Here is a 23,894-nt window from a genome sequence, read left to right as displayed (position 1 = left end):
AGCCACAGTATGGCTCATAATCACGTGGATATCCTAGCCTGTCGCAGGGTCGAAAGGCCGCTGAATCTCCATATTCGGGATTTTGCGAACGGCTGATATTCCTTCCATATATGTAGTTTCTGACCAGACGTTTGGCTCGAGACTAACGTGTCTCTCTTGTACAGTAATTTCAATTATTTCCCTCGCAGTGTGCACCCGGCACCGTGCCAAGTTCCAACAGTCTCGACTCGGACGCCATCTTCTCAGGCTTAAGCACATGGAAGAGCCTACTCTGCATAATAATACTCCCCCTTCCTGACATATTGTAGTGTAACACGACTGATCACGAGTCGTTTATCACTGTCTCAAGCCTGTCGTCAACATTCTTATCTTCGATTCCCACAAACTTGTCACATGGTCCAATACCGGTGTCCGCAGCTCTTTCGAATCTTTATTATATGTTCTGCTTATCCACTGATGGATTCAATATCCCTCACTCCTAACCATGTCTCAGGTCGCTGAAATCCAATATTACCACCACGGGCGCTTCCGTGTTGCAGGTGGTGTGCTGCCTGATGCCATCACTGCATATCAGACATTCGGCGACCCAAAGAATCCGGTTATCGTATTTCCTACGTGTTATGGGGGAAAGCTTGACAGTGAGTCTTCCGAACTGCTTCTCATACGATGGCTGGAGCTTGAATTAGCGAATGGATTATTAGGTCAAAGCTACATGGTAGGGGAAGACAAGGTAATGCCATGTAGCTTGTTCTTGTGTTCTGACTGACGCCAGCGATAGGTTTTGGATCCGCGTAAGTACTACGTGGTGACGTTTGCTTTATTTTCCAATGGAGAGGTACGCTACATGAGATAAAGATGGTGTGGTCAAGCTCAACTCATCTGTTGCTTCAGTCTTCTTCACCCTCTAACACAGTGAGTTTCCTCAGAGCACTATCTGGCGCAAGAATTCATGACGACGGTAGCCTGCGCCATACAACGGCCCCTACTTCCCTACTATCACATACGAAGACAACATGTGAGTTTGTTCCATCTTAGATGGTTGAAGTTGCCGACATAGTCCAGCCGGGCGCAGCATGCTGTGCTCACCCAGAAGCTTGGTGTCAAGAAAGTGTTCTGCGTGATTGGATTTTCAATGGGCGCACAGCAGGTACACGTGTTTGTAAAGAGTAATGCTGGGTTTTACTGAGGCATTGCAGGCATACTATTGGTCTGTCATGTATCCTGACTTCCTCGAAAGGTATGTATTGACGATTGTGCGAGTAACTTTTTCTCTGACCGTGGTCAAGATACATCCCCATCTGTGGATCTGCTCGAACTAGCCCTCACAATCAATGGTACTTTCAGACGCCTTACATTTGTGTCTATGTTGATCCGATCACAGCTTCCTAGAAGGTCCCAAAGCCGCTCTTTCGGCCTCAAAAGACTTCCAGGATGGCCACTACAAGAGTGTTCCTCAGCATGGTCTCCGGGCATTTGGCCGTGTATACAGCGCATGGGCATATAGCCAAAGGGTGAGCTTCCGCGTCTCTAGATAGCTGTTATACTGAAATTGCTGCAGTGGTTTGCCAGGAAAGGTTATCTCTTCAACGGAAAGTACGCCATTTTTTTGTATTCTACTCTCTGTTTTCTCAATAGAACCACTAGATACACAAACCTGAACGACTTCTTAAGAGAGGAATGGGAAAACGGTTTTCTGGAAGGGTGGGACGCCAACGATTTATTGACACTCTTGAAAACATGGCAGATGGGGGATGTTTCTCTCATCCGTGACGGAAGTCACTTCGGGAACTGTCTAGGAGCGATCAAGGCTAGAGGTCTGATCATGCCTTGCAAGACAGACTTGTACTTCACTGTGAGTTTTTCACCTTTTTTACTTGGGTTTCGGCTGATGGTTCCTTGGATAGCCGGAGGACAGTCAGAATGAGATGCAGTTTTTAAATAACGCAAAGCTAGTTATTATTGATTCTGAGTGGGGTCATATGGGTGAGTTTGTCGGGCTTGATTTGCTTCGAACTGCCCCTGATTATTTTGTAGCCGGGGCAGGTTCAAACGCGCATGATGATGAGTCCGTTCAAGCGGAGGTGAAGAAATTTTTGGAGGAACCTTAGTTCTACTTCAGAAATCATCTACAAAGCCGTGCATGTGAATTATGTGTAACTCAGTTCATGTGGATCTCCGACTCTGTAAAATGCTTTCGAATATTATTTATACTGCAAGCGAGATAACGGCCACCCATCATCCATCGAAATAATGCACTCACGCGCCCTGTTGCACTCGACAGAAACAACTTATCGGTGAGTACTCTCGGTCGCCGTTCACACCAAATGCCAATGCCGGAAAGCTTGAAATAGCATTATTGATATCTTTAGGTGGCTCGTGACCATGTGATCCATTATCCAGTCCAGCCTACTTATCGACACTCATGGTGTGTGTCGGACCGCCTGTATGAGTCCATACACGCGTGCCATAAAAGCATGTGGTTGTTGTACAGACAGTATCATCTCCCCCCTTAGGCCCTCCCCATGCAGACACCAATCCAGTATTACCATCACGGCCGCTTCAAAGTAGCGGGAGGAGTGCTCCCTGATGCCGTGACCGCATACCGGACATACGGAGACCCAAGCAATGACAAAGTGATTGTTTTCCCGACATGTTATGGGGCAAAACTCGCCCTTGGGAGTATGTTTGTTGATTGCGAACATGAAAGCAGTTGTTTATCTAATTGCACACAGGTCAAGACTATCTCGTTGGGGAAGGAAAGGTATGTACGTTCATGTAGTGGAATGCGCAGTCTTCATATCTTTGACAACAGGCCCTTGACCCAACTAAATACTTCATTGTGACGTTTGCGCTTTTCTGTAATGGAGAGGTGCGCTGCCTGCTGCTTTGCCACTTTCGCAGACTGAAGCAATATATAGTCGTCGTCTCCTTCTAACACAGTTAGTTTCTATGATTGCACATTTTACCCCCTTTTTGACAACCCTTTAGCCTGCACCTTATGGTGGCCCGTACTTCCCATTCGTTTCATACGAAGATAACATGTGCGTTATGAAACGTCTTGCCAAACAGAAAACAGACTCACACCAACAACAAGTCGTGCTCAGCACGCAGTTTTGACAAAGCACCTTGGAGTGCGCAAGCTCTTTTCCGTGGTTGGGTTTTCTATGGGCGGACAACAGGTAATTCGCCTCTTTAGTACATCGTATACACTCTCTTATGTTCTATCCCAAGGCGTATCACTGGCCAGTCGTCTTCCCTGACTTCGTGGAGCGGTTTGTTTCTATATGCTCGTCTGCTCGCACGAGTCCCCATAACCAATGGTGGGTCCTTATCCCATTTTTATTTTGTTTTGTCCGCATACAACTTGCACTCTAGCTTCCTGGAAGGGCCCAAGGCAGCGATGCTGGCAAGCAAAGATTTCGCCGACGGTCATTATCAGAGCACTCCTCAACATGGAATCCGTGCGTTTGGTCGAGTTTACAGCGCGTGGGCCTATGGACAAACTGTGAGTTACCTCACGATGAAAGATCAGGATGATATAACTTTCATAGTGGTTCCGGGAGTACAAGTACCTGATGGACGGAGAGTAAGTCATGTCGCAATATGTGTTCATGAGCCTCTTTCATCGAATTTGGCAAACAGGTACCCGGACTTGAACTCGTTCCTCAGGGAGCGGTGGGAAGGGGGATATGTCAATAACTGGGATGCAAATGACATGATCGCACTCCTGACCACATGGCAGAAGGGAGACATTTCCATCATTCGTGATGGCGGTGACTATGAGAAGGCTTTGAAGAGCATCAAAGCAAAGGCACTTATTATGCCTTCGAAGACGGATCTTTACTTTCCGGTTAGTCCCCCACGAAGTAACTGCGAGTTGACTACTGACACCATTGAAGCCGGAGGACAGCGAAACGGAAGTGTCGCACCTCAGAGATGCTAAATTATATGTGATTCCATCGATCTGGGGTCATGTTGCAGGGGGCAGCTCTAACCCGTCAGATGTCGCCTTCATAACGGAGAAGATCACAGAGTTTTTGCAAGCGCCTTGATGGAGACATGTCAATTGTACTCGTGTTGCTCTCAGCCGATTTTGCATAAATAAGTAGATTGTATGAGTTAAGGTATTTAGCGCAAAGGAACATCGGATCCATCTGAGTTCATTCCCATGACTAAGATGGCTTGCTCGTGTCGTTGTTTTATGATGGCTCGTAAGTTGAAAAGAAGGCGGGAGGATAAAACGCTGTGAAACACCAACTGGAGTCTGAGTAATAAACAAGACAAATGTCAAACGCATTCAGAATATTTGAGGGTGAAACCTACGTGTCGAGCGTCTCTGCATATTCGGACTGCACCAAAGGATTAGCAAAACCTAATTGAAAACGGCATGTCTTACCGGAAGGAAACCTATAACTATGATGTTGACCAATGACATTGCTTATACATTTTGTTAGCCTAGTACTCCGAATCCAACGACGAGAATTGCTCACCTAGTATACATAGAACATAAAATATACCATCCCAGTACAGACGCATAATGAGATGGTTCGATTGTTGTTTTCGGCGACGCCAGGCTTGAAAAACATTGAGGCATAATATGACTATGTGTAGAGTTGGCTTCAGTAACTCCACAAAAAAACCAAAATCGACCTGTCTCAAAAAGGACCAGTAGGGCATAGTTAACTGCGTATATTGCAATTCTTTGACTTTGATAACAACCAGAAGTTCCTAGTGGGGGATCCTGGTCTACATGATAGCCATGTTGGACTAGAGACTCGCCAAGAAGGGTTGTAATGAAACGTACAATCGAACCAGGATAAAGCCTCGGCACCGACTACCGCAGATCCTGCGATGCAGCCCTGCAAGATGTCGTGACTGAGATGGATATCGCCAATTGTGGGAATGGATTTACCAGCGCAAGAAGTAGTAGGGAAATAAGCAACATTCTGTTTTTTCCCCATAACGTGTACGTCCTAACAAGAAGGAGTGCTGGATATCTGGTGAGGATTGTACTAAAAATGCAGAGGGGCATCCATTACATTCTGCAGCGATGGTGCCAAACACGTTAAACCCTTTGTATTGTAATTCAAAATTATAAGGACCAAGATGCAAATATGAGGGATAGGAAGGTACTCACACGAGATGACTTGGTAGAGCGATAAACACTACCACAGAACTTCTATGAATACAACACAGTCTATATCTAAGATCGGTACTCACAACGTGTGATGATGTGGGTCCAAGGGAATCTTTGATCGTCAATTGAGCAATGCAACAATGTAAACTTGACTATAGCAGACACATACAAATCAAGTCCACTGGGACGTCAACAAAAGGTGTGTATCGAGCCACCACGAAAAGGATCCGAATAAAATCCCACTTCCTCCCCCAAGTGAGGCTGATCTAGTACTGTGTCAATCGAAACTTGGATAGCATACTAAACGGATGGAGGACTCACCTCGGCTTCTAGTTTGATACAATAGTCAAAGACCTGCCATTGGTGTTAGCGCTTATCTGATTCATAGGTTCAATTTCCTACCAAGACCGCCAAGCCTACCACTTTCATAATTGCATGTCGGTAAGGTGACAGTATCAGAGGAGTTATGTGTTACATACTCTTAAAATACTGGCATGAGGGTCGTGAGGACTAAAATATTCATTTAGTAGTGGCAAGACTTACCTTGACAGTCTGAAGACGCAGTGCAATCTCATATGGGGAGGTCATGTCAAGTTGGAATGGACGAAGATGGGGAGGGAGCAGTAAGTTTGCTAGAATAACGTTAAGGGCATTGGTGAGTATTTATTGACACTGGGTTACTTCGCGCAGCATTCAGAATCTTGGATATCATTTCTAAATCAAACCTTATCGGTCACTCAAAAATTAGCTCGAAGTACATCGATGCCATAGTCTAAAAACATGTTCCGAACTGCAGACCAATTATGCAATAAGAGTTTCCAACCTAAACATGGACATTGACGGTGCAGACTTAGCATAGTTGTATCCGAGTCACATCCTCAATTGAGCTGGCGGAGGATGAGATAGATGATGAGGATAGACACAGGATAGCTGTACCAAATCAGGCTAGTATAATATCATTGCATTTCGATAGAACAAGTCAGGTGGCCTTTTTTGTACACGATGTCGTGGAAACCTGCTGTGGTCACGGCGATCGTGGAGTAACAGTGGATTTTAGACATACGAATACGTAATGTAGTACGTAGGAGTATGAGATAAACTTAGCGGTGATCCGAAATCATTCAAGCAGGCCATCCTCCGAAGAAAATATTGAGCGTGGTATTATACTTTTAAGCGCATCGCATTATTCTTGGAGTTGTTGACTGGACATCCAGATGCCACCTTCAGGTCCGTATGCCACACGTATTGGAAACCACGTCCATCATGATGCGCACTGGATGACGATCCAGTATCTTCTCTCTATCTCCCATTATTCGGCACCTGTTGTTGTGACGACTCGTTGTTAGTTTCATCCTTTGCAGTTCTCTTCAAGTTGACGGATATAGCTCGACGGTGTTTGCAATGTGCCATTTGAGGTTAGATACATGGAAGGTAGACTGAATGATGTTAGTATGTTTAGGCAGATCCAGAGTGTAAGTGGATGAATCACAACTTTGTAGGGTCCGTCAAATCGGGGCATGAAGTTTGAAGACCATCAAAGCAAAGGGACTTATTATACCTTCAAAGACGGATCTTTACTTTTCGGTCAGCCGCCCACCAAGCAACCACAAGTTGATTGCTGACACCATCAAAGCTGGAGGACAGCAACACGGAAGTGTTGCAGGGGGCAGTTCTAACCGACCAGATGTCACCTTCATAACAGAGAATATGACGGAGTTTTTACAAGCGCCTTGATGGAGTGATGTCAACTGTACTAGTATTGCTCTCAAGAAGCTGATTTTACATAAATGGATTGTATGGGTCGAGATATTTAGCGCAAGGAAACATCCGAGTCATATCCGAACTGATCACCCGAGACCATTTCCATAACTGACTGGGAGATGGCTTGCTCATGTTGTTGTTTCATGATGGCTCGTAAGTTGAAAAGAAGGCGGGAGGATAAAACGCTGTGAAACACCATCTGGAGTCTGAGTAGTATACAAGACAAATGTCAAACACATTCAGGATGTTCGAGGTTGAAACTTACGTGTTCAGAGAATCTGCGTATTCTGACTTCACCAAAGGATTAGCAAAACCTAATTGAAAAGGGAGTGTCTTACCGGAAGGAAACCTATGACTATGATGTTGGCTGTTGACATTGCTTGTGTAGTTATTAAGTGTTAGCCTAGTACCCCGAATCCGAAGACGAGAATTGCTCACCTAGTATACACAACACATAAACTATACCATCCAAGTACAGACGCGCAATGAGACGGCTCCTCTGTCGTCCTCGGCGATACCACGCTTGGAACACATTGAGACATAGTATGACTATGTGTAAGATCAGCTTTAGTAACTCCACAAGAAAACAAAACATGACCTGTCTCAAAAAGAACCAACAGGGCATAGTCAACTGCGTATATTGCAATTCTTTGACTTTGATAACAACCAGAAGTTCCTAGTGGGGGATCCTGGTCTACATGATAGCCAAGTCAGACTAGAGACTCGCCAAGGAGGGCTGTAATGAAACGTACATTGAAACCAGGATAAAGCCTTGGCACCGACCACCGCAGATCCTGCGATGCAGCCCTGCAAGATGTCATGATTGAGATGGATATCGCCGATTGTGGCCATGGATTTACCAGCGCAAGTAGTAGTAGGGAAACAAGTAACACTCTGTTTCTTCCCCATAACGTGTACGTCCTAACAAGAAGAAGTGCTGCATATCTGGTTAGGATTATACTAAAAAATATGCAGGGGTATCCATTACATTCTGCGGCAACAGTGCCAATTATGTTAAACCCTTTGCATTATAATTCGGAATTGTAAGGCACAAGACGCAGATATCAGGGTTAGGAAGGGGTACTCACACGAGCCGACTTGGTAAAGCGATAAGCACTAGCATAGAGCTTCCATGAATGCAATACAGTCTATCTCTAATATTGGTGCTCACAACTTGTGATGACGTGGGTCCAAGAGAATCTTGATCGTCAATTGAGCAATACAACGTTGTAAATACAACGGACACGTACAAATCAAGTCCACTGGGACGTCAACGAAAGGTGTATATCGAGCCACCGCGAAAAGGATTCCGAATAAAATCCCACCTTCTCCCCCAAGTGAGGTCGATCTAGTGCTGTGTCAATCGAAACTTCGATAGCATACTAAGTGGATGGAGGACCCACCTCGGTTTCTAGTTCGGTACAGTAGTCAAAGACCTTCCACTGATGAGTCAACGCTTATCTGATTCAAATGTTCAATTTCCTACCAAAACCGCCAACCCCACCACTTTCATAATTGCATGTCGGTAAGGCGACAGTATCATAGGAGTCATGTATTACGTACTCTTGAGATACTGACAGAGTCGGGCTCGTGAGGACTAAAATGTTCGTCTAATAGTGGCAAGACTTACCTTGACAGTCTGAAGACGCAGTGCAATCTCAAGTGGGGAGGACATATTGAGTTAAAATGGACGAAGATCGGAAGGGAGCAGATAGGCTTGCCAGAACAATGGGCATTCGTAAGTATTTATTGACACTGAGTTAGCTTTCCGCAGCATTTAGAATCTTATATATCGTTCTAAACCTTATTCGTCGGAGATTTGGCTTACAGTGCGCCAACATCATGATCTAGAAACATGTTCCAAACCGCAGACCAATTATGTCTAGGTTCTAAATCAGAGTTTTAAACCCAAACATGGACATCGACGATGCAAGACTCACAGTCATATCCGAGTCGGTCGTCGCGATCGGTGGGACCTTGGATTTAGTGAGATGATAATCTAGGGGTGCATGTGAGTTTAGAGTTTTGTCATGGGATCAGGATTCGGTAACATGAGGGGGAAGGACAGACCTTAAGACCACGGATGCGCCCATGACCAACCCTGAAGGGTTCTGTGAATGGTACATCCCGCCATATACACAGCCATGGTGTATCATATATGGAGTTAGCCTCTCGACAGGGAAGGTGCACAGCTTGATGAGATTCATCTTGCAGTCGCCGAAGATGCTGTGACTCCTCATGTTACAATACTATCGCTGGTGTTCTGATACATGGAGGAGTTGAGAGGATGCGACGGAGGAAGGGCCAATGTGGGCGATGTATGGGGCATGGTTCCGAGTGAGTGATATGGCCCGGACTCATGGTCTCGGAGGGGGAGGAGACGCATCTGAAATCCCCAGCGTGTCCAGTGCATGCTTGAGGATGAGTTCTGGAAGCACAGGATAGCTGTATTTGATCGGGCTATAATATTCATGTTATCCTGCAGATAGAACAGGTATTTTTTAATCATAATGTTGATCAATAGTGCATCACTTACTGCATTGGTCCACATTTGCCACTCAACATCAGCTATCGTAACGACCGGCAACACGACATGGTCGAGATCACTCGAGTAAAAAAGTGCTAGGTGGTCCTACATCGCAGATAAAGGCTCCTTTGAGTTTTTTAATAATCACTGCATAGCTAAGCAAATTTTAGCGACTGGCTTGGATAAGCGAAGCCCAAGCCAGTGTCCAGCAGAGTGTCGTGAGGTTGACCACGTTTTTAGCACAGATGAGGCTGGCGAAATCTGCCGGAGCTGTCACGTGCTGGAATGGGCTATTCAGGAGACATAATGTCAATGGGTGGGTGTGCTACGCATGGGAAATCGCCTGCATTGATGAGGACGGGAGCGAATCTCCAGCACAGTATCAGTGATCACTGTCCAAGAATTCTAGCAGCACGACCCTTCTTCAAGCTTAAGCTTCATTCCTATGTTGCCGCCCTTCGGATATATCATGCTCCAGCAATCCCTACATGTAATTTAGACCTAGATTTGGGTCGTATAACTGGAATTTTTCTATGCCTGCCTCCACTTACCGTAGTTTGCACTTTTTTATCCACTGCAAAACATAAAATTCGCGCGTGCCGCATAATCCAATCAATTTATATGAGCGCAAAGTTCATTGAAGTTACAATCAGTACTTAGTCCACACGAATTGCACTGTACAAGCGCCGTACAGCCCAGTAAGATGCGAGGAATCCAATAGTCCCTTGACAAAACCATTGAGCTCTACTGTCATGATCACGAAACATCCCTTACCCGTGACAATAAAATCGAAAAGGCAGATCAAGAACAAATAGCCGAGGTATAATGCAACGCTTGAAAACGAGTCCAGCGAGAGTCGGGATAACCAGTAGAAGAGTCCATAGGCCAAGATCCAAAATGCGCTTCCACCGCCAGTTAAGAAGGCACGCCAATGCCACCTGCAGGGAGAATCGAGATAACGAATTACAAATAAACATACCTCCACATACCTGTACTCTTCAGCGCAAAGGTTGAAATACGTGAACAAGATTGTCACGGTGCCAGTGGTGAGTGCAACAACTCCTGCTGTTAGCGCAAGGAAACCAAATGCATAGTAGGCGCGAGATGCAAAGAGGCTAGACATGACGAAGTAAAGTTCCACGAATGCAGCCCCTGCAGCATTGACGAAACTGTTGAGTAACGAGAAACTGAATGATGAGCCATATCTTACCAAATGGCAGGATCCCTGCGAGTAAAGCGGAGGCCTGCAATAGAGTTGAAAATTATGTGTACGTTGTTGGCCAAGACTTACCCATGGTCGAAGGTGTCGAGGAGCTGGTGGAATCTGACGAGGTATTTGGTTGACCCTGACAGGATGTGATACACCCTGAAACCAAATGAATTTCAATTGCATCAAACACGCAATACACGCACCCCTTGCCTTGACCCGATGTATGATCCGATCGAGGATAGGGGAGCAGAAATCCCAAACCAAAGGACGACGATCAAGAGCATAGTGGCTAGTGTAGGTGAAAACTGGGTGAACTCCAAGGTCGCCGACACGATTACTCGAACTTACAGAATGGAACGGCCCCTGAAGAACCGGCAATGAGAAGGAAAAAATCCAACAAAAAGATCACTATGAATACCAGCCTAGTGAACGAATGAGTAATCAGAATAATGCTGCAGATAAGGGGGCTCACGTCGGGAGAATGGTGGCTGTAAGGAATGTATTCTTTCTTCTATCAACACCACCAAGCGATGCATATATTCTACTCGAATAATAACCTCCAATCCTGATATCTCTTCATAAGCAACTGAGCGCTTCGGTATGAAGAGACAACTTACCCTCCAAAAAAGGTCCAGCACACCATCATGACAGTTGCAAGAGAACCCCGGTTTGAAGGTGAGAGGAAACCCAGCAATGCGAAAACTATCAAAAATTGTTTTTAGACAGTTAACGGAGGGATCTAAGATTTAAGGGAGCTACCAAGGGTAACAGCGCACATGGCGCACAACTGAGCGCCATTTCCTACCATAACAGAGAGCACCATTGGGTATCTGGGTGCGCGAAAAACTTCTCCATGCACGAGTTTCCAACCCCAGTCTTCTTGAACATCCTCCTGCATTTCGTTTGCCGTCAGAACAACCATGTATAAAGTGTTAATCGCTCACACTAAGATCGATGGCATTGTATCGTGAAATCTGCATGGACGTCAGCTTGGATTTATGATAGTGAAGCTAACAATAATCACGTCTCTGGAAACAGTGCGCCATAGAATCATGGCTACCATGACGCAAAGGAAGACAACGATGACAATCGAATTGACGAGGCTGAACCAATGTATCCGGGGGTCAAAAATATGGAGATAGTTGTCCCATCGAGTTGCCTGTGAATAATCAGAAAGGCTCAGCACATGTCTTGCCCGTCATACGTACCCATGGCGTGTCAGATTCCTTAACGCAGGGTGTTAGTCAGATACTCGCCGGGACCAGTCCCTTCAAAACAGACTTACGTCCCAAGTTACTCGGTAGGTATACCGTATGTTGTTGGTTTCATTCTCGGATAGACCTAACCTTGGAACTTCAACATCACAGTCCGGCGCACTTTCATCTTCTTGAGACCCGCCGCGGCTGCAACAAAGAGGTAAGCAAAAGCAAATGATACACGAAAATTTTTGCGCACCTAGATGGCCATACCAGAACTCCAACGACGCGGTAAATTCCAGGTGATGGCTCGTGATATCTGAGTGATGCATTGAGTTTGATGAACTTCAGTACTATAGCTAGGGACGCATACCTCAGAACAATCTCATAATGATTGTTTAGGTAGGGAACGTCGTCGTCGTCATTCCCAAGGTTGAATCCCATATCGAAGAAAAGGTCCCCAGTCTTCATGTCTTTCTTCATTTCCGCAGCTGGCAAACCATCCACCAGCCAGTTGAGAGCATAATCCTCACGGATTCGTTCATTGATGAATTGAGCATCTTCTCCAGGTATTTCGGCAGTACATAGCATTTGGCAAGTGGCATTAGCTTGCAGCATTTTTATCTGTTGAAGTAGTTTGAGTCTGCATATGTGACTATCCGGCCAATGACAACCTACATCATATGGAGATGTGAATATTCGGTCACCAAATAGTATCGATCCCAATGACTCAGGCTGATCCTTGGCACCTCCGTTGGGTGTGCAGAAGTGAAATCGAGGATTATAGTAGTCGTCTGTGATGTGTCAATGTCTGTTGCTAATTGCAATCAATAGGAGAGCTTCTTACAATTTATGAGGGATTTCTGAAGACCAGTAAGCAAAGTAAAGTTCTAACATCATAGAAAAAATCATACCAGTTTTGAATTGTCACTTCCAGCGAGCATGGGAGTGAGCGCATTGACATACAAATCGACAGGATCGCGCTGCACATAGTTGTGGGGTGCTGCACCAGGAAGGTAGAACGCGTTAGCAGCTGAAGGAAGTAAAGCAAGCAGTGCACTTCCAAGGAGGTAGCTAGAAGTACCTCTCATGGCAGAAAATAGCACTTCGGGGAGTTAAGAGCGTTAGGGAGTGATGCAAGTAGTAAGGTAATAATACTATAGGGACACGACACTGGTAATCACGTGACGGAATCGTTAAAATAAATTATTTATCTACTTGATCTTAGCGATAGATGCATCATGTGTCTGCCTTGCTTCAAGTTTGAGCTTAGCTATCGCTAGCCCCTGCTCCAGCGTGACACCACAGTGTCATAGCATTCGACTGGAGACCCCACTGCTCTCATCCAGTGTATCGATCACGATCACATGGGGTCCCCAGTTGACCCAGATGACTTCCTCGCCGTCCGAGAAGTTTTGCATGAACAATCGAACAGGCCACAGACTGAGTCTCATGAGTACTAAACTCAAATTGGGCAAGTTTGAGAACTTAACCTACCTCGCGGACAGATGAAGCACGTTCATGATAGACATTCAGGGGAATAGGGCTAGGGTTGCTGGAATCCTTGGAGCACTTATGCCAAACTTAGTAGTCGCCAGGACACTTATTATATCGCACACTAGATCCGCAAAAGATAATAGGCTCAATTTTTCACTATGTCCGCTTCAGCAGAATGATAATGGTGAGACGTGCTGACTAAGCTGTGGAATGGGCCGCGGCCTCGAAAGTGCCCTTGGCACCCCCTCAACTACTCCAACGCGATCCTGCTGAGAGACTCGGAGGCATGCTGTTGTACAGCATGTATAACCTCATTTTAACAAACACTGTGTTCATAGATATATATACCTATGTCTACCATTCACAGATGAGTATCCCGTTCGACGGTGCTAGTGAGATTCTGTTTAATGATGGGACGAATATTATGCATGGCTGATTCCTGAACCCATTCCTTTAGCTTCTCTGGACGCCATGAGGGTCATTTTCCAACTGGAGAGGACAATTTCGACATGGAGCTTGTGAAAAAACCATGGGCTCCCTCCTCAGCGAAACCGCCATCCCCCAACCCGACCTCTTCCTTCCGCGATTTCTTGACGGACGGTCCAGTACTAGTGGGATTTATATTTTGGAGGTGTACGAATGACTCGTGCAATTGTAACCAGATACCACCCTAGTTGATTCGGAGAATTTCTAAGGGTATGCTGCACACCAGCGGGATTAAATACTGAGTCAGTGAGTTCAGTAAGTATAGAATGCCCATGATAACAGAAAATACTGAAACCAGGAAATTTCCAAGACGTTCTATGTCAGTCGTGCTTTCGGTTCTAGACCTTTGGTGCTGACGTGATCGGTTCCTCATTTCCAACTCGCTCCCCCACAGAAGCTTTGCCAAGAGCTTTCTTGAAACACAAAAAAATCGTTATTGAGTGGGGCTAATAAAATTATCAATGCCCGCTGCCCCCTTCCGATTTTCGTCTATCCTAACTCGACATGACCTCCCCACCTGAGATTGCACTACGTCTTCAGACTGTCAAGGTAAGTATTGCCACTATCAGATGAACATTTTATCCCTCACGAGCCCAACTTTGTCAGTATTTTAAGAGTACGTAATACAGAACCTCTATGATACCATCGCCTTCTCCAACACGCAGTTATGAAAGTGATAGGGTTGGCGGTCTTGGTAGGAAATCGAACATATGAATTATACAAGTGCTGACTTCAGTGGCAGGTCTTTGACTACTGTATCAAACTAGAAGCCGAGGCGGGTCCGTTTAGTATGATATTGAAGTTTCGATTGACACAGAGTGACCGCCTAGGTCGACCTCACTTGGGGGAGAAGGTGGGATTTTGTTCGGATCCTTTTTGCGGTGGCTCGATACACGCCTTTCATTGGCGTCCCGGTGGACTTGATTTGTACGTGTCCATTGTATTTAAATCGTTTCATAGCTCAATTAACGATCAAGATTCCCTTGGACCCACGTCACCACGGCCTGTGAGTACCAATATTAGAGATAGGCTATATCGCATTCATAGAAGCTCTATGCTAGTGCTTATCGCTCTACCAAGTCACCTCCTGTGAGCACCCTACCCTGATATCTGCATCTTCCACCTTATAATTCTGAATTACAATACAAAGGGCTTAACGTGATTGGCACCGTTGCCGCAGAATGTAATGGATACCACTCCGCATTTTTTCTGCATAGTGCTCACCGGATATCCAGCACTCCTTCTTGTTAGGACGTACACTTTATGGGGAAGAAACAGAGTGTTACTTGTTTCCCTACTACTACTTGCGCTGGTAAATCCATGCCTACAATTGGCGATATTCATCTCAGTCACGACATCTTGCAGGGCTGTATCGCAGGCTCTGCGGTGGTCGGTGCCAACGCTGTATCCTTGTTCAAATGTAAGTTTCATTACAACCCTCCTTGGCGAGTCTCTAGTCCAACTTGGCTATCTTGTAGACCAGGATCCCCCACTAGCAACTTCTGGTTGTTATCAAACCCAAAGGATTGCAATATACGCAGTTAACTATGCCCTGCTGGTTCTTTTTGAGACAGGTCAATTTTCTTTTTCTGTAGAGTTACTAAAGCCGACCATACACATAGTCATACTATGCCTGAATGTTTTTCAAGCCTGGTGTCACCGAGGACAACTGGGGAGCCGTCTCATCACGCGTCTGTACTGGGATGGTATAGTTTATGTGTTATGTATACTAGGTGAGCAATTCTCGTCTTTGGATTCGGGGTACTAGGCTAACACTCAATAACTGCTTAAGCGATGTCAATAGCCAACATCATAGTCATAAGTTTCCTTCCGGTAAGACATTCCCTTTTCAATAAAGGTTTTGCTAATCTTTTGGTGGAGTCGGAATATGCAGAGTCTCTCGACACGTAGGTTTCACCCCCGAACATTCTGAATGCGTTTGACATTAATTGTCTTGTATACTACTCAGACTCCAGTTGGTGTTTCACAGCATTTTATCCTCCCGCCTTCTCTTCAACTTACGAGCTATCATGCAACGACGACAAGAGCAAGCCACTTCACTTATGGAGATGGATGTTTTCGGACGCAATATCTCTTTGCACTTAGTATCTCAACCTGTACAATCTATTTAAAATCAGCTTCTTAAGAGCAATACAAGTACAATTGACACCTTGCCATCAAGACCCTTGCAAGAACTCTGTGGTATTCTCTGTTGTGAAGGCACATCTAGCGAATTAGCATTGCCCCCTGTAACATGGTCCCATATTGATAGAATCACATGCAATTTAGCATCTTTGGGTGAGAAGGCATCTGGCAGCGTAATATTGGCTGTGCAGACTCTAGACCCCGAGGGCGAGACGGACAATGCAATGCCAGAAAGAAGAATCCCTGCAGAGTCAGGCTTGTGCTTGGCGCCTCCGTCCCGCATTTCCTACCAGTAGGTATGCTTGTGGCAATGAACTGCGGCAGCGGCAGATTAGCAGGAAATCAGAGGAGTGAAACTACAAGCACAACCTACCCGTACATGTGCACTCATGGGTACCTAATGGAATGGGTCTGGCGGCTACACCATTTACAGACTTCTTGTTTTCAAGCTTCTCGGTTGAAGTACTGATGAAATACACTTGTCCAGCCCGGGGCAACATCGTTTTTGGCTACGATATTACTATGAGTATACCACATAGCGCTTAGTTACAATAGCGTTGCGCATATAGCGGTGCCAGAGGTGATAGTGCACGAGAATGTTCAACGCAGTGCCAGAATCAAATGTGTGTCCTTTCCGGCACGTAAAATCGCCACCTGTCCATCGATCAGGTGACTCCTCTCAAGCTTGAGGTGCACGTCTGGCTGAGGTACGTTATTCAAATATAAACCATTCCCGAGGGCGAGTTGTCGTGCTGCCGCTGAAAGTATTAGTCAACAGATGATTCAGTGGAACCAGAGAAAGGCAGACAAACACTTTGATGAGGCAAGTCCAAACTTAGCAGCAATGTTTGGGAGCGTGATTCCGAGCAACTCGTCCTCCGTACAGAGAACTAACCGTGGGTCATTTGCAAGAGATTTCACGATATCTTTCGCGTGCAGAGTTGAGTAGTCTGTTCCAAAAAGGACGTTGGTTGCTACCCGAGCAGCCTCTAGACCTTCCTCTGCAGGACGTGTCAGAGAGCGCAAGTGAACAACAGGCTGACTCTCACTTCCATGTATCAACAATGTTACTTCTTTGGCAAGAAGTTTCTGCGCTAATCGGCGTTCAGGCTGAATTCCATGTTCTCGCACAACATCGTCTATTTCTTCGACAGGAAGCAGAGTAAACATCTTGAGGTACTTCTCAACATCAGCGTCCGTTGTACGGAGGAAGAACTGTCGGAAGAATTGAGCTGATGACCAGTGATAGTTAGCCAGCATACCTGATAGAAGTCTAAGTAACTTGTGAGTTTTTCATCAAGCCATACAGCGTTCCCCGCGCTCTTTCCAAACTTCTCGCCTTGTGAGGTTGTTAGCAATGGTGTGGTCAGTGCAAAACACCCCTCGTTGTATCCAGCACAATCTCCTTCGACTTTGTTTATGAGGTCGATGCCGGAAAGAATATTCCCCCACTGATCTGATCCACCCACTTGAATAGTACATCCCATTGTGCGAAAAAGTTCGTAGAAGTCATAACCTTGGAGAAGCTGGTATGTGAACTCGGTGAACGTGATGCCATTGTGTGCACTCATTCGCAATTTTACACTACATCACATGGTCATGAATAAAAGGAAACGTAGGAAGGTAAAGTGACGGACCTATCCCTTGCCAGCATATGATTTACACGGAAATGAATGCCAGTACTGCGCAAGAAATCGAGAAGATTCAATTCCTTTAGCCAGTCTATGTTATTGACGACTTGTAGCTGAGAAAAAGTGGCCAGGGAGGGAGCCTTATCGAGGGCATACTCTGTGGCGCGAGAGAAAAATTGCTGAATAGAATGGGTGAGTTTGACAGTGTTGGATTCAATTTGAGCCTTTTCCGACAGTGAGCGTTCCATCATACGGCCAGAGGGATCTCCGACAAGCCCCGTCGCTCCACCTATCTGAGTACATTCAGTCAACTTCCAACATAGAAATGCGCGAAATTACAAGTGCTAGCGTGTTATGCCCTCTCATGCGGAAATGCAACAGACAGAGAAGCGGGATAAGATGACCCGCATGTAAAGACTTTGCCGTTGGGTCAATCCCAGCATAGATGGTCCGTGATTTCTGCAAATGCTTAGCGAAATCATCTGGGCTGGAACATGTCAATACATACATCCTCCCACTTTACGAATATGGTAGTTCTCACCGCGTCACATCAGCAATGAGTTGGCGGGCACTCAACTCTGACAAAAGGTCTCGTCCTGAATGTAAATTTCTAGTCAGGGGAATAACCTTCCACCTGAGGGGTATTCGGTGAGCTGTACTAGGCCATCTACGAACAGGTTTAAGCATTATTTCGTGTTCACCATCAATTTAAGTTGAAGGAAGCAGCAATTCAGCAAAAGCTAAAATAAAATCACGTGATTAGAACTGCTCGTGATTCATATTAGTAGCCAAGGCGTCTTGAGTCTAACGAGCAACTTCTAGAATCTATGCTTTCGGAAATTGCAGACAGTCCACCTCTCTGAGTTCCTGCGATCGATTCCTCAAATATGCAATTCGAAGTTATTGCAAAATGCCACACAACTCGAGCGCGAGTTTGCAGAATGAAGCTTGCCCGTAAGTAACTGGTTCTTATCAGGTACTACAGTCATCACAGCAGGATAGATTCAAGTTGCTAGTTCACAGATGGTGTCACAATGCTCCCTACATTCATGCCTGTAGCAACACAGGCAGCGATCAAAGGCTTAACCCCACAACAGGTTGAATCGCTTGGAATCACACTCATTTTGAATAACACATACCATCTGAATTTGCGACCTGGGATTAAAGTCCTTGATGAAGCGGGAGGGGCTCATAAATTCCAAGGTTGGAACCGTAACCTTCTCACTGTAAGTGCAACTTCAGAAACTTGTCGCGCTAAAGCTTAGCTTTTCGAAGGACAGCGGAGGCTTCCAACTGGTCTCTTTGAGCAAGTTCACCAAAATCACTGAGGATGGTGCTTTGTTTGCTAGTCCATTTAACGGAGAGCCCACAATGCTGACGGTTGGTCTCTAATAATTACTACCGCTTCTTCTGTTGATGAGCGGCGCAGCCTGAAGAAAGTATTTCTATACAGCATTCAATCGGAGCGGATATTATCATGCAACTAGATGACGTGGGTGAGGCTACTCATATCATGTATTTTCCAATGTTTAAGGTTAGCTCAGTTAGTAGTCTGACTGTTGGACCTCGAGTTGGCGAGGCCATGCACCGTTCTGTTCGATGGCTCGATCGTTGCATCGAACAGCATGAAAAATCCGGCCGGAAAGACAAACAGAACCTTTTTGCCATTGTTCAAGGAGGGTTGGACCCAGCCTTGCGAGATCTATGTCTTGATGCAATGATCGAGCGGAAGGACCAAGTCACCGGGTATGCTATCGGGGGTCTTAGTGGAGGAGAAGAAAAGGGTAGGTTCCTTAACTAATTTAGAGGCTTTGACGACCTGATGCACCTTTTTGAGACGTGTTCTGGAAGATGTAAGTTTGAATTTGGGCTGTCACTGTGCACCTGATCTCGCATAGTATCAAGCAGTGTGCAGACCGGCTACCTTCAGATCGTGAGTATATTGATTTCTTCTGTGAAGTCCCCTGTAAACTTCTGCGCACTTAGGGCCCCGTTATTCAATGGGCGTAGGTTTTGCAGAAGGTGCTTGAAGCGCTTGCTCCTCGCAGTTAATCTTGATCGTCACTACAGATCTACTAGTCTGCGTCGCATTGGGTGTTGACATGGTAAGCTTGAGATCGGTGCACCTTAGCGTGAAATTCTCTGACAGTTGCTCAGGCGGATTGCGTGTTCCCTACTCGAACTGCAAGATTTGGTGTGGCCTTGACTTTCAAGGGTCCCCTCAACCTCAGTAGGTTTATTTTCGCATATGTCAATGCGATGCGGACTCATTGATTGATGAAATAGAGCTCGGAAAGCACACAAAGAGCATGGAACCTATAGACAAGAGTTGCCCTTGTCCGACATGTGCAAGCGGCATGTCCCGAGCTGTGTTGCACCACATTGTCACGATAGAGACAGCTGGTGCCCACGGTAATTCGAATCTGTTTCCTGTGGTATACTTAGCTGATCTTTGGTCACCCGTCAGCCCTCACAATTCACAACCTTGTTTTTCAGGCCCGGGTTATGGGCGGTGCAAGAGATGCTATTCTCGAAGGTCGATTCCCTGAGTACCTAAGGTCATTCTTCTTCGATTACTTCGGTGACACCGGATACCCCGAATGGTGTGTAAACGCTCTGCGAAGCGTTGGGGTAGACCTAATGCAGGGTGTCGACGTGCCGTTAGTAAAAGGCTCCGGAGTGAGGTGGGAGTACTCGGATGCGGCTTGACAATGACATGTCATACTAGGGGAACAACAGATACCGGAAGAATAGTGTAAAAATCAACTCCTTCCTTTGCGACTTGGCCGAGCATTCCTAGCTTTCTTCCGTTCTGCGACCATCCTATTTTTGCGTATCTGGTCGACTGTCTTGATCTCGGTTTTGACTCTGCCCACTGATTTCCCTCCGAAACGCCCGCCACTTCTGATATTTTTCGCTCTACCAGGACTTTTCGGTTTTGCCTCGCCTGCTTCCGCTGCGAAACCCACTTCTTTCTTCTTGAGCTGCCTCGACTTGCGCTCGTAATCTTTGCTGAGCTTGTCCAATGGCTTAGCCTCCGTGACCTTGTTATGTTTCCATCTCCTCCCTCCAGGCCCGACCGCACCAGTACCTCTCCTTTCCATTTCCCTTTCTCCGATCTTTGGCAGCGACACCCTTGCTTTCTTCTTCCAGTCGTCAAACCGGCCACTTTTATATGTAGCAGGCAATTGAGTGCCGTTCTCTGTTCGCAGAAGTTTCATGTTGTCAGAGCCAATTCCGCCCCCTTTGACGAATTTCTTCTTTTTCTTGTCCCATGACAACTTGTTCTGGTGCCGTTGACGCGCACCGATGGTGTCCTCATCTCCTGCAAGGTCGAGGATGGCACCCTGAGCTTGAGCGGCAAAGGAAGAAGCTCCGTCTGTGAGCGAGTAGCTAGGAAAATATCATATTGTATTTCAGTGTGGATGATCAGGAGTAGATGGAATATACAAACCCTTTTTCGGTTATGGCGTCCTTTTGATAATGAGACATATAATAATCCTCATCACGGAAGTTATTGCTCTTCTTGCTAGAGACATGGAAAACAGCCTACAGAAAATCAGTATCGACACTTGGAGTTTTGAGGAGACGAACCGCAATGTCTTCCTCGTCTGCCATTTCCACGTCGCCATCTCCACCTTCCCCAAGACCGTCGTCGCCGCCTTGGTCTGTGTCGACAACAGTAGAAGAACTGGGCCCTGAATTTCCTGCCCGCTCTACGGCCTTTGCAAGCGCCTTCCTCCGTTCTTTCATAAGTGCAGCATTAGCGGTCGCCGCTTTTCCACGAGTACCAACCTCGAACACCGTCTCAGCAGGCTTAAATGCGCTGACCGCACGGACGATCGCGGCACGCTTCTCCTCCATTTCTCTCGTGTCTTCTTTTCCGTCATCGCCTTCCTGCATTAACGTGAGGACGGGATGTATGACACCTTCCTGTCCGTTACGTCCAAGCTCCTTTGCACGTCGATAACTCGCCGGGCTGGCCTTTCCACGACTTCGTTCATACATCGCGTGCCCACGTCCCATGACTGCACGTAGGGTTGGCAGCGTATTCTGTGACTCGTCTAGTGTACGAACATACTCGACCTCTGAATCCATTAGATCTCGTGGAAATGACGCAAAGAGTAGTGAATGAGTGTAAGGCTCTTCTGACGTTGTAGCCGATGCGGGGATGGACGAAGTAATCAACGGCCGACCCAGAAAGAGTTGCAGGTCACATAGATATGGCAACTCGCCATGAGCAACGAGACTCCACGCCCAACCTTTTCTTCCAGCTCTGGCCGTGCGACCCACGCGGTGGACGAATATCCTTGCACCGACAGGAAAATCGTAGTTTACCACATTTTCAAGAACTGGTATATCAAGGCCACGGGCTGCAACATCCGTAACCACCAATATGCTGGTCTTTTGCGCCAAGAACTGATTCATTTGGTATGACCGAGCAGATTGGGTCAGCGAGCCGTAAAGAGCAGAGACAGCGTAACCAGCTGCGGCGAGGAGCGCAGAGAGGTATTCGACGTGGTGTTTTGTAGCTGCGAACACGAGTGTCTGGTGAGGCGCACTATGGGTTGGGTGTTTGGCTTTGAACTTCCCCTTCTTGTGTTTGCCCGATGATTCGGTATCAGCTTCCTTGAATGATTCGGTGCTTCCATAGGGGACTTTGATGATATCCCGAAGGAGTACCAGAAGAGATGCATCTTTCTCCGCTTGTTTGACAGAAAAAAACGCCATTCGTAGATCAGTACTGATTTTCGACTCCGCGTCTAGTCGCACAAGTTTGGGGTCGGATAAGCCTGCTTTGGCAAACTCGACAAGCGATTTCGGGAGGGTCGCAGAAAAAAGAAGGGTCTGACGAGACGTGGGAAGGCGAGCAAGGATCTCCGTAAGTGCAGTAGCAAAACCAAGCTCAAAAAGACGGTCTGCCTCATCGAAAACAACATATTGCACAGACGACAAAGAAAGCGACATCTCGACGATTAGGTGGAGGAGACGACCAGGAGTTGCGATGATACTAAATCGAGAACAATATCAGACAACACCCACATGAATGAAATGCACGCACATATCTGGGTTATTACTGATCATTTCAAACTGTTCATCCAGACCCTCGCCGCCTACAATCAGACTCCAGCGCAAGCTTTCGCCTTTTTTATTCAAAGAATCGTCAACATCATCGCCTGCATGCTGCGCAGCATCATTTGTCCAACCTCGCACGAGTGCCTTTCCAACTTTGACAACCTGAGTGGCAAGCTCTCGTGCTGGGACTAGGATAATTGCCCGAGCTCCAAAAGTATGCGCATGTCTGCCTCCAAGACGCTGTACTAAAGGTACCATGTACGCGAGAGTCTTTCCAGAACCAGTCCGGGCCATTCCGACTAGATCTCGTGGTGGAGATGCAAGAAGGGCAGGAATGGATGCACGTTGTATAGGTGTGGGTGTGCGATATCCCTGGAGCGTCAATGAACGCAGAAGCGATGGGTGCAGACCTAGAGAGGCCCATCACCATCAGCACATGATATTCATTGAATAGGAGCACATACCCATGCTTTGGAAGCTTCCACCTCCGATGTCACCCTTGCTTTTCCCTTTACTCTTAATCTTCTTCAACATCTCAGTACCGCCTTTCTTATTTCGCTTCGAGATAGAATCGTGAATCAACTCTTCAATGCCGTCGTCATCATCCGGGTGATGTTCGATTAGACCGTCTTTTCTCGGTCTCTTGCCTGTGAGAGCACTAGAGATGTCGACATCGAATTCGTCGTCTGAAGCGGGTTGAACTAGTGAAAAGTCTGATGATGATTCTTCGTCCTCCTCAATATCTCTGTTCCTTTTGCGTGATACCATGGCGTTCCTGATACTGGGAGAGGATCTTTTTGAGTTTGCAACAAGCCTCTAAAATGTACACAGCCACCGACCGCATGATTAGGTTCACCCACCGTTTGGGAGTGTGAAAGATTTATTCTGATATTTCGTACAACCCGAGCCTGAGCTTCCAAGTAATAGGCCATACATACACATATATGGTGCGTTCAGGGTTCTTATCGCTCCTTCTTTATGATAAGGAATGGGGTACAACCACTTGAAAGATATTGTTATGCCATCATGTGACGGTATATTGCCGCACACACATCGCGTTTTACTGCATCATTTAATCGGCGAGCGCCGAACATTCAATTCACGAACCCCAATGAACTTTCTCCTGGACCTTGAGGCTGATTTTTATTGTTATCGCGGCGATAAGTCCCTTGTTGCTGGGGCCGGGTCCGACCCCCGGGACCACAGAAGCTCTCATTTAATGTTTATG

General features: G+C 46.3%; 8 protein-coding genes across 8 annotated transcripts; 3 read left to right on the top strand and 5 right to left on the bottom strand.

Moving 5' to 3' along the window:
- Positions 1–135: 135 nt before the first annotated feature.
- Positions 136–4,052, top strand: F5147DRAFT_835886 (Alpha/Beta hydrolase protein; the record flags this gene model as incomplete). Its single annotated transcript, XM_041443980.1, has 24 exons — positions 136–638; positions 687–730; positions 779–835; positions 892–912; positions 963–1,015; positions 1,063–1,147; positions 1,197–1,237; positions 1,287–1,334; positions 1,382–1,511; positions 1,559–1,593; positions 1,645–1,852; positions 1,905–1,983; positions 2,035–2,081; positions 2,514–2,679; positions 2,733–2,761; positions 2,813–2,869; positions 2,919–2,939; positions 2,989–3,041; positions 3,095–3,179; positions 3,232–3,320; positions 3,376–3,505; positions 3,552–3,586; positions 3,643–3,850; positions 3,900–4,052. Exons 1-24 carry the CDS (start codon positions 485–487, stop codon positions 4,050–4,052), a joined length of 2,028 nt encoding a protein of 675 aa, XP_041294614.1. The 5' UTR covers positions 136–484.
- On the bottom strand, positions 4,036–5,810 carry F5147DRAFT_101210 (uncharacterized protein). The gene is made up of 14 exons (XM_041428020.1): positions 5,681–5,810; positions 5,540–5,626; positions 5,459–5,491; positions 5,307–5,403; positions 5,221–5,249; positions 5,138–5,165; positions 5,040–5,072; positions 4,913–4,989; positions 4,805–4,859; positions 4,651–4,746; positions 4,491–4,601; positions 4,397–4,437; positions 4,324–4,349; positions 4,036–4,264 (listed from the first exon to the last, which is right to left on the bottom strand). Exons 2-14 carry the CDS (start codon positions 5,564–5,566, stop codon positions 4,129–4,131), a joined length of 789 nt encoding a protein of 262 aa, XP_041294613.1. The 5' UTR covers positions 5,567–5,626; positions 5,681–5,810; the 3' UTR covers positions 4,036–4,128.
- A 1,065-nt stretch (positions 5,811–6,875) lies between these two features.
- F5147DRAFT_686937 (uncharacterized protein) lies at positions 6,876–8,989 on the bottom strand. The gene is made up of 14 exons (XM_041436799.1): positions 8,963–8,989; positions 8,839–8,910; positions 8,529–8,787; positions 8,298–8,334; positions 8,149–8,223; positions 8,070–8,098; positions 7,987–8,014; positions 7,887–7,919; positions 7,759–7,835; positions 7,651–7,705; positions 7,337–7,592; positions 7,237–7,277; positions 7,164–7,189; positions 6,876–7,104 (listed from the first exon to the last, which is right to left on the bottom strand). Exons 3-14 carry the CDS (start codon positions 8,571–8,573, stop codon positions 7,027–7,029), a joined length of 780 nt encoding a protein of 259 aa, XP_041294612.1. The 5' UTR covers positions 8,574–8,787; positions 8,839–8,910; positions 8,963–8,989; the 3' UTR covers positions 6,876–7,026.
- Positions 8,990–9,976: 987 nt separating this feature from the next.
- Positions 9,977–12,965, bottom strand: F5147DRAFT_686926 (uncharacterized protein). Its single transcript, XM_041436798.1, has 19 exons — positions 12,746–12,965; positions 12,679–12,694; positions 12,510–12,625; positions 12,205–12,455; positions 12,091–12,150; positions 11,921–12,038; positions 11,844–11,861; positions 11,660–11,794; positions 11,580–11,609; positions 11,395–11,527; positions 11,253–11,337; positions 11,108–11,200; positions 10,984–11,057; positions 10,839–10,924; positions 10,717–10,791; positions 10,636–10,669; positions 10,415–10,577; positions 10,200–10,363; positions 9,977–10,149 (listed from the first exon to the last, which is right to left on the bottom strand). The coding sequence occupies exons 1-19, from the start codon at positions 12,920–12,922 to the stop codon at positions 10,082–10,084; spliced, it is 1,896 nt and encodes a 631-aa protein (XP_041294611.1). The 5' UTR covers positions 12,923–12,965; the 3' UTR covers positions 9,977–10,081.
- Positions 12,966–14,185: 1,220 nt separating this feature from the next.
- On the top strand, positions 14,186–15,988 carry F5147DRAFT_101096 (uncharacterized protein). Its single transcript, XM_041428019.1, has 15 exons — positions 14,186–14,363; positions 14,421–14,430; positions 14,489–14,508; positions 14,557–14,589; positions 14,645–14,741; positions 14,792–14,820; positions 14,876–14,903; positions 14,965–14,997; positions 15,050–15,126; positions 15,180–15,234; positions 15,293–15,388; positions 15,437–15,547; positions 15,607–15,647; positions 15,696–15,721; positions 15,784–15,988. The coding sequence occupies exons 1-15, from the start codon at positions 14,319–14,321 to the stop codon at positions 15,944–15,946; spliced, it is 864 nt and encodes a 287-aa protein (XP_041294610.1). The 5' UTR covers positions 14,186–14,318; the 3' UTR covers positions 15,947–15,988.
- Positions 15,989–16,354: 366 nt separating this feature from the next.
- F5147DRAFT_610165 (uncharacterized protein) lies at positions 16,355–18,291 on the bottom strand. Its single transcript, XM_041432419.1, has 7 exons — positions 18,132–18,291; positions 17,930–18,077; positions 17,597–17,883; positions 17,222–17,543; positions 17,009–17,174; positions 16,772–16,960; positions 16,355–16,717 (listed from the first exon to the last, which is right to left on the bottom strand). Exons 1-7 carry the CDS (start codon positions 18,275–18,277, stop codon positions 16,560–16,562), a joined length of 1,416 nt encoding a protein of 471 aa, XP_041294609.1. The 5' UTR covers positions 18,278–18,291; the 3' UTR covers positions 16,355–16,559.
- A 119-nt stretch (positions 18,292–18,410) lies between these two features.
- On the top strand, positions 18,411–20,326 carry F5147DRAFT_101009 (tRNA-guanine(15) transglycosylase-like protein). Its single transcript, XM_041428018.1, has 12 exons — positions 18,411–18,544; positions 18,614–18,816; positions 18,866–18,970; positions 19,020–19,086; positions 19,135–19,374; positions 19,428–19,443; positions 19,489–19,523; positions 19,577–19,612; positions 19,661–19,695; positions 19,748–19,820; positions 19,877–20,002; positions 20,058–20,326. The coding sequence occupies exons 1-12, from the start codon at positions 18,478–18,480 to the stop codon at positions 20,297–20,299; spliced, it is 1,245 nt and encodes a 414-aa protein (XP_041294608.1). The 5' UTR covers positions 18,411–18,477; the 3' UTR covers positions 20,300–20,326.
- Positions 20,327–20,352: 26 nt separating this feature from the next.
- On the bottom strand, positions 20,353–23,475 carry F5147DRAFT_633436 (P-loop containing nucleoside triphosphate hydrolase protein; the record flags this gene model as incomplete). The annotated part of the gene is made up of 5 exons (XM_041432843.1): positions 23,131–23,475; positions 22,653–23,076; positions 21,185–22,601; positions 21,045–21,139; positions 20,353–20,983 (listed from the first exon to the last, which is right to left on the bottom strand). The coding sequence occupies exons 1-5, from the start codon at positions 23,432–23,434 to the stop codon at positions 20,353–20,355; spliced, it is 2,871 nt and encodes a 956-aa protein (XP_041294607.1). The 5' UTR covers positions 23,435–23,475.
- Between the last annotated feature and the right edge of the window lie 419 nt (positions 23,476–23,894).

The sequence above is a fragment of the Suillus discolor genome (assembly GCF_016758755.1).
Source record: "Suillus discolor strain FC423 chromosome Unknown F5147scaffold_18, whole genome shotgun sequence".
NCBI classification, from domain to species: Eukaryota; Fungi; Basidiomycota; class Agaricomycetes; order Boletales; family Suillaceae; genus Suillus; species Suillus discolor.
The sequence above is the reverse complement of the archived record's forward strand: the minus strand, read 5'-3'. Positions and strand labels throughout refer to the sequence as shown.

Bases quoted from the DNA above. Each gene is read 5' to 3' on its own strand.
- F5147DRAFT_610165 (XM_041432419.1), bottom strand. From the start codon at position 18,277: ATGCTTAAACCTGTTCGTAGATGGCCTAGTACAGCTCACCGAATACCC. The intron at 18,078-18,131 runs GTGAGAACTACC...GACATGTTCCAG, and splicing joins CTCATTGCTGATGTGACGCG to CCCAGATGATTTCGCTAAGC. The intron at 17,175-17,221 runs GTATGCTGGCTA...TTCTTCCGACAG, and splicing joins GTTACTTAGACTTCTATCAG to TTCTTCCTCCGTACAACGGA.
- F5147DRAFT_101210 (XM_041428020.1), bottom strand. From the start codon at position 5,566: ATGAAAGTGGTAGGCTTGGCGGTCTTG. The intron at 4,860-4,912 runs GTAAATCCATTC...GACATCTTGCAG, and splicing joins CCCTACTACTTCTTGCGCTG to GGCTGCATCGCAGGATCTGC. The intron at 4,747-4,804 runs GTACGTTTCATT...GCTATCATGTAG, and splicing joins GGCTTTATCCTGGTTCGATT to ACCAGGATCCCCCACTAGGA.
- F5147DRAFT_101096 (XM_041428019.1), top strand. From the start codon at position 14,319: ATGACCTCCCCACCTGAGATTGCACTACGTCTTCAGACTGTCAAG. The intron at 14,509-14,556 runs GTAGGAAATCGA...CTTCAGTGGCAG, and splicing joins TGATAGGGTTGGCGGTCTTG to GTCTTTGACTACTGTATCAA. The intron at 15,127-15,179 runs GTAAATCCATGC...GACATCTTGCAG, and splicing joins CCCTACTACTACTTGCGCTG to GGCTGTATCGCAGGCTCTGC.
- F5147DRAFT_686937 (XM_041436799.1), bottom strand. From the start codon at position 8,573: ATGTCCTCCCCACTTGAGATTGCACTGCGTCTTCAGACTGTCAAG. The intron at 8,099-8,148 runs GTACGTGTCCGT...TTGACGATCAAG, and splicing joins CGTCCCAGTGGACTTGATTT to ATTCTCTTGGACCCACGTCA. The intron at 7,706-7,758 runs GTAAATCCATGG...GACATCTTGCAG, and splicing joins CCCTACTACTACTTGCGCTG to GGCTGCATCGCAGGATCTGC.
- F5147DRAFT_686926 (XM_041436798.1), bottom strand. From the start codon at position 12,922: ATGAGAGGTACTTCTAGCTACCTCCTTGGAAGTGCACTGCTTGCTTTA. The intron at 12,151-12,204 runs GTATGCGTCCCT...TGCATCACTCAG, and splicing joins CATTATGAGATTGTTCTGAG to ATATCACGAGCCATCACCTG. The intron at 10,364-10,414 runs GTATGTGGAGGT...TTCTCCCTGCAG, and splicing joins CTTTGCGCTGAAGAGTACAG to GTGGCATTGGCGTGCCTTCT.
- F5147DRAFT_101009 (XM_041428018.1), top strand. From the start codon at position 18,478: ATGCAATTCGAAGTTATTGCAAAATGCCACACAACTCGAGCGCGAGTT. The intron at 18,971-19,019 runs GTTGGTCTCTAA...TGAGCGGCGCAG, and splicing joins GAGAGCCCACAATGCTGACG to CCTGAAGAAAGTATTTCTAT. The intron at 19,613-19,660 runs GTGCTTGAAGCG...TCGTCACTACAG, and splicing joins GGGCGTAGGTTTTGCAGAAG to ATCTACTAGTCTGCGTCGCA.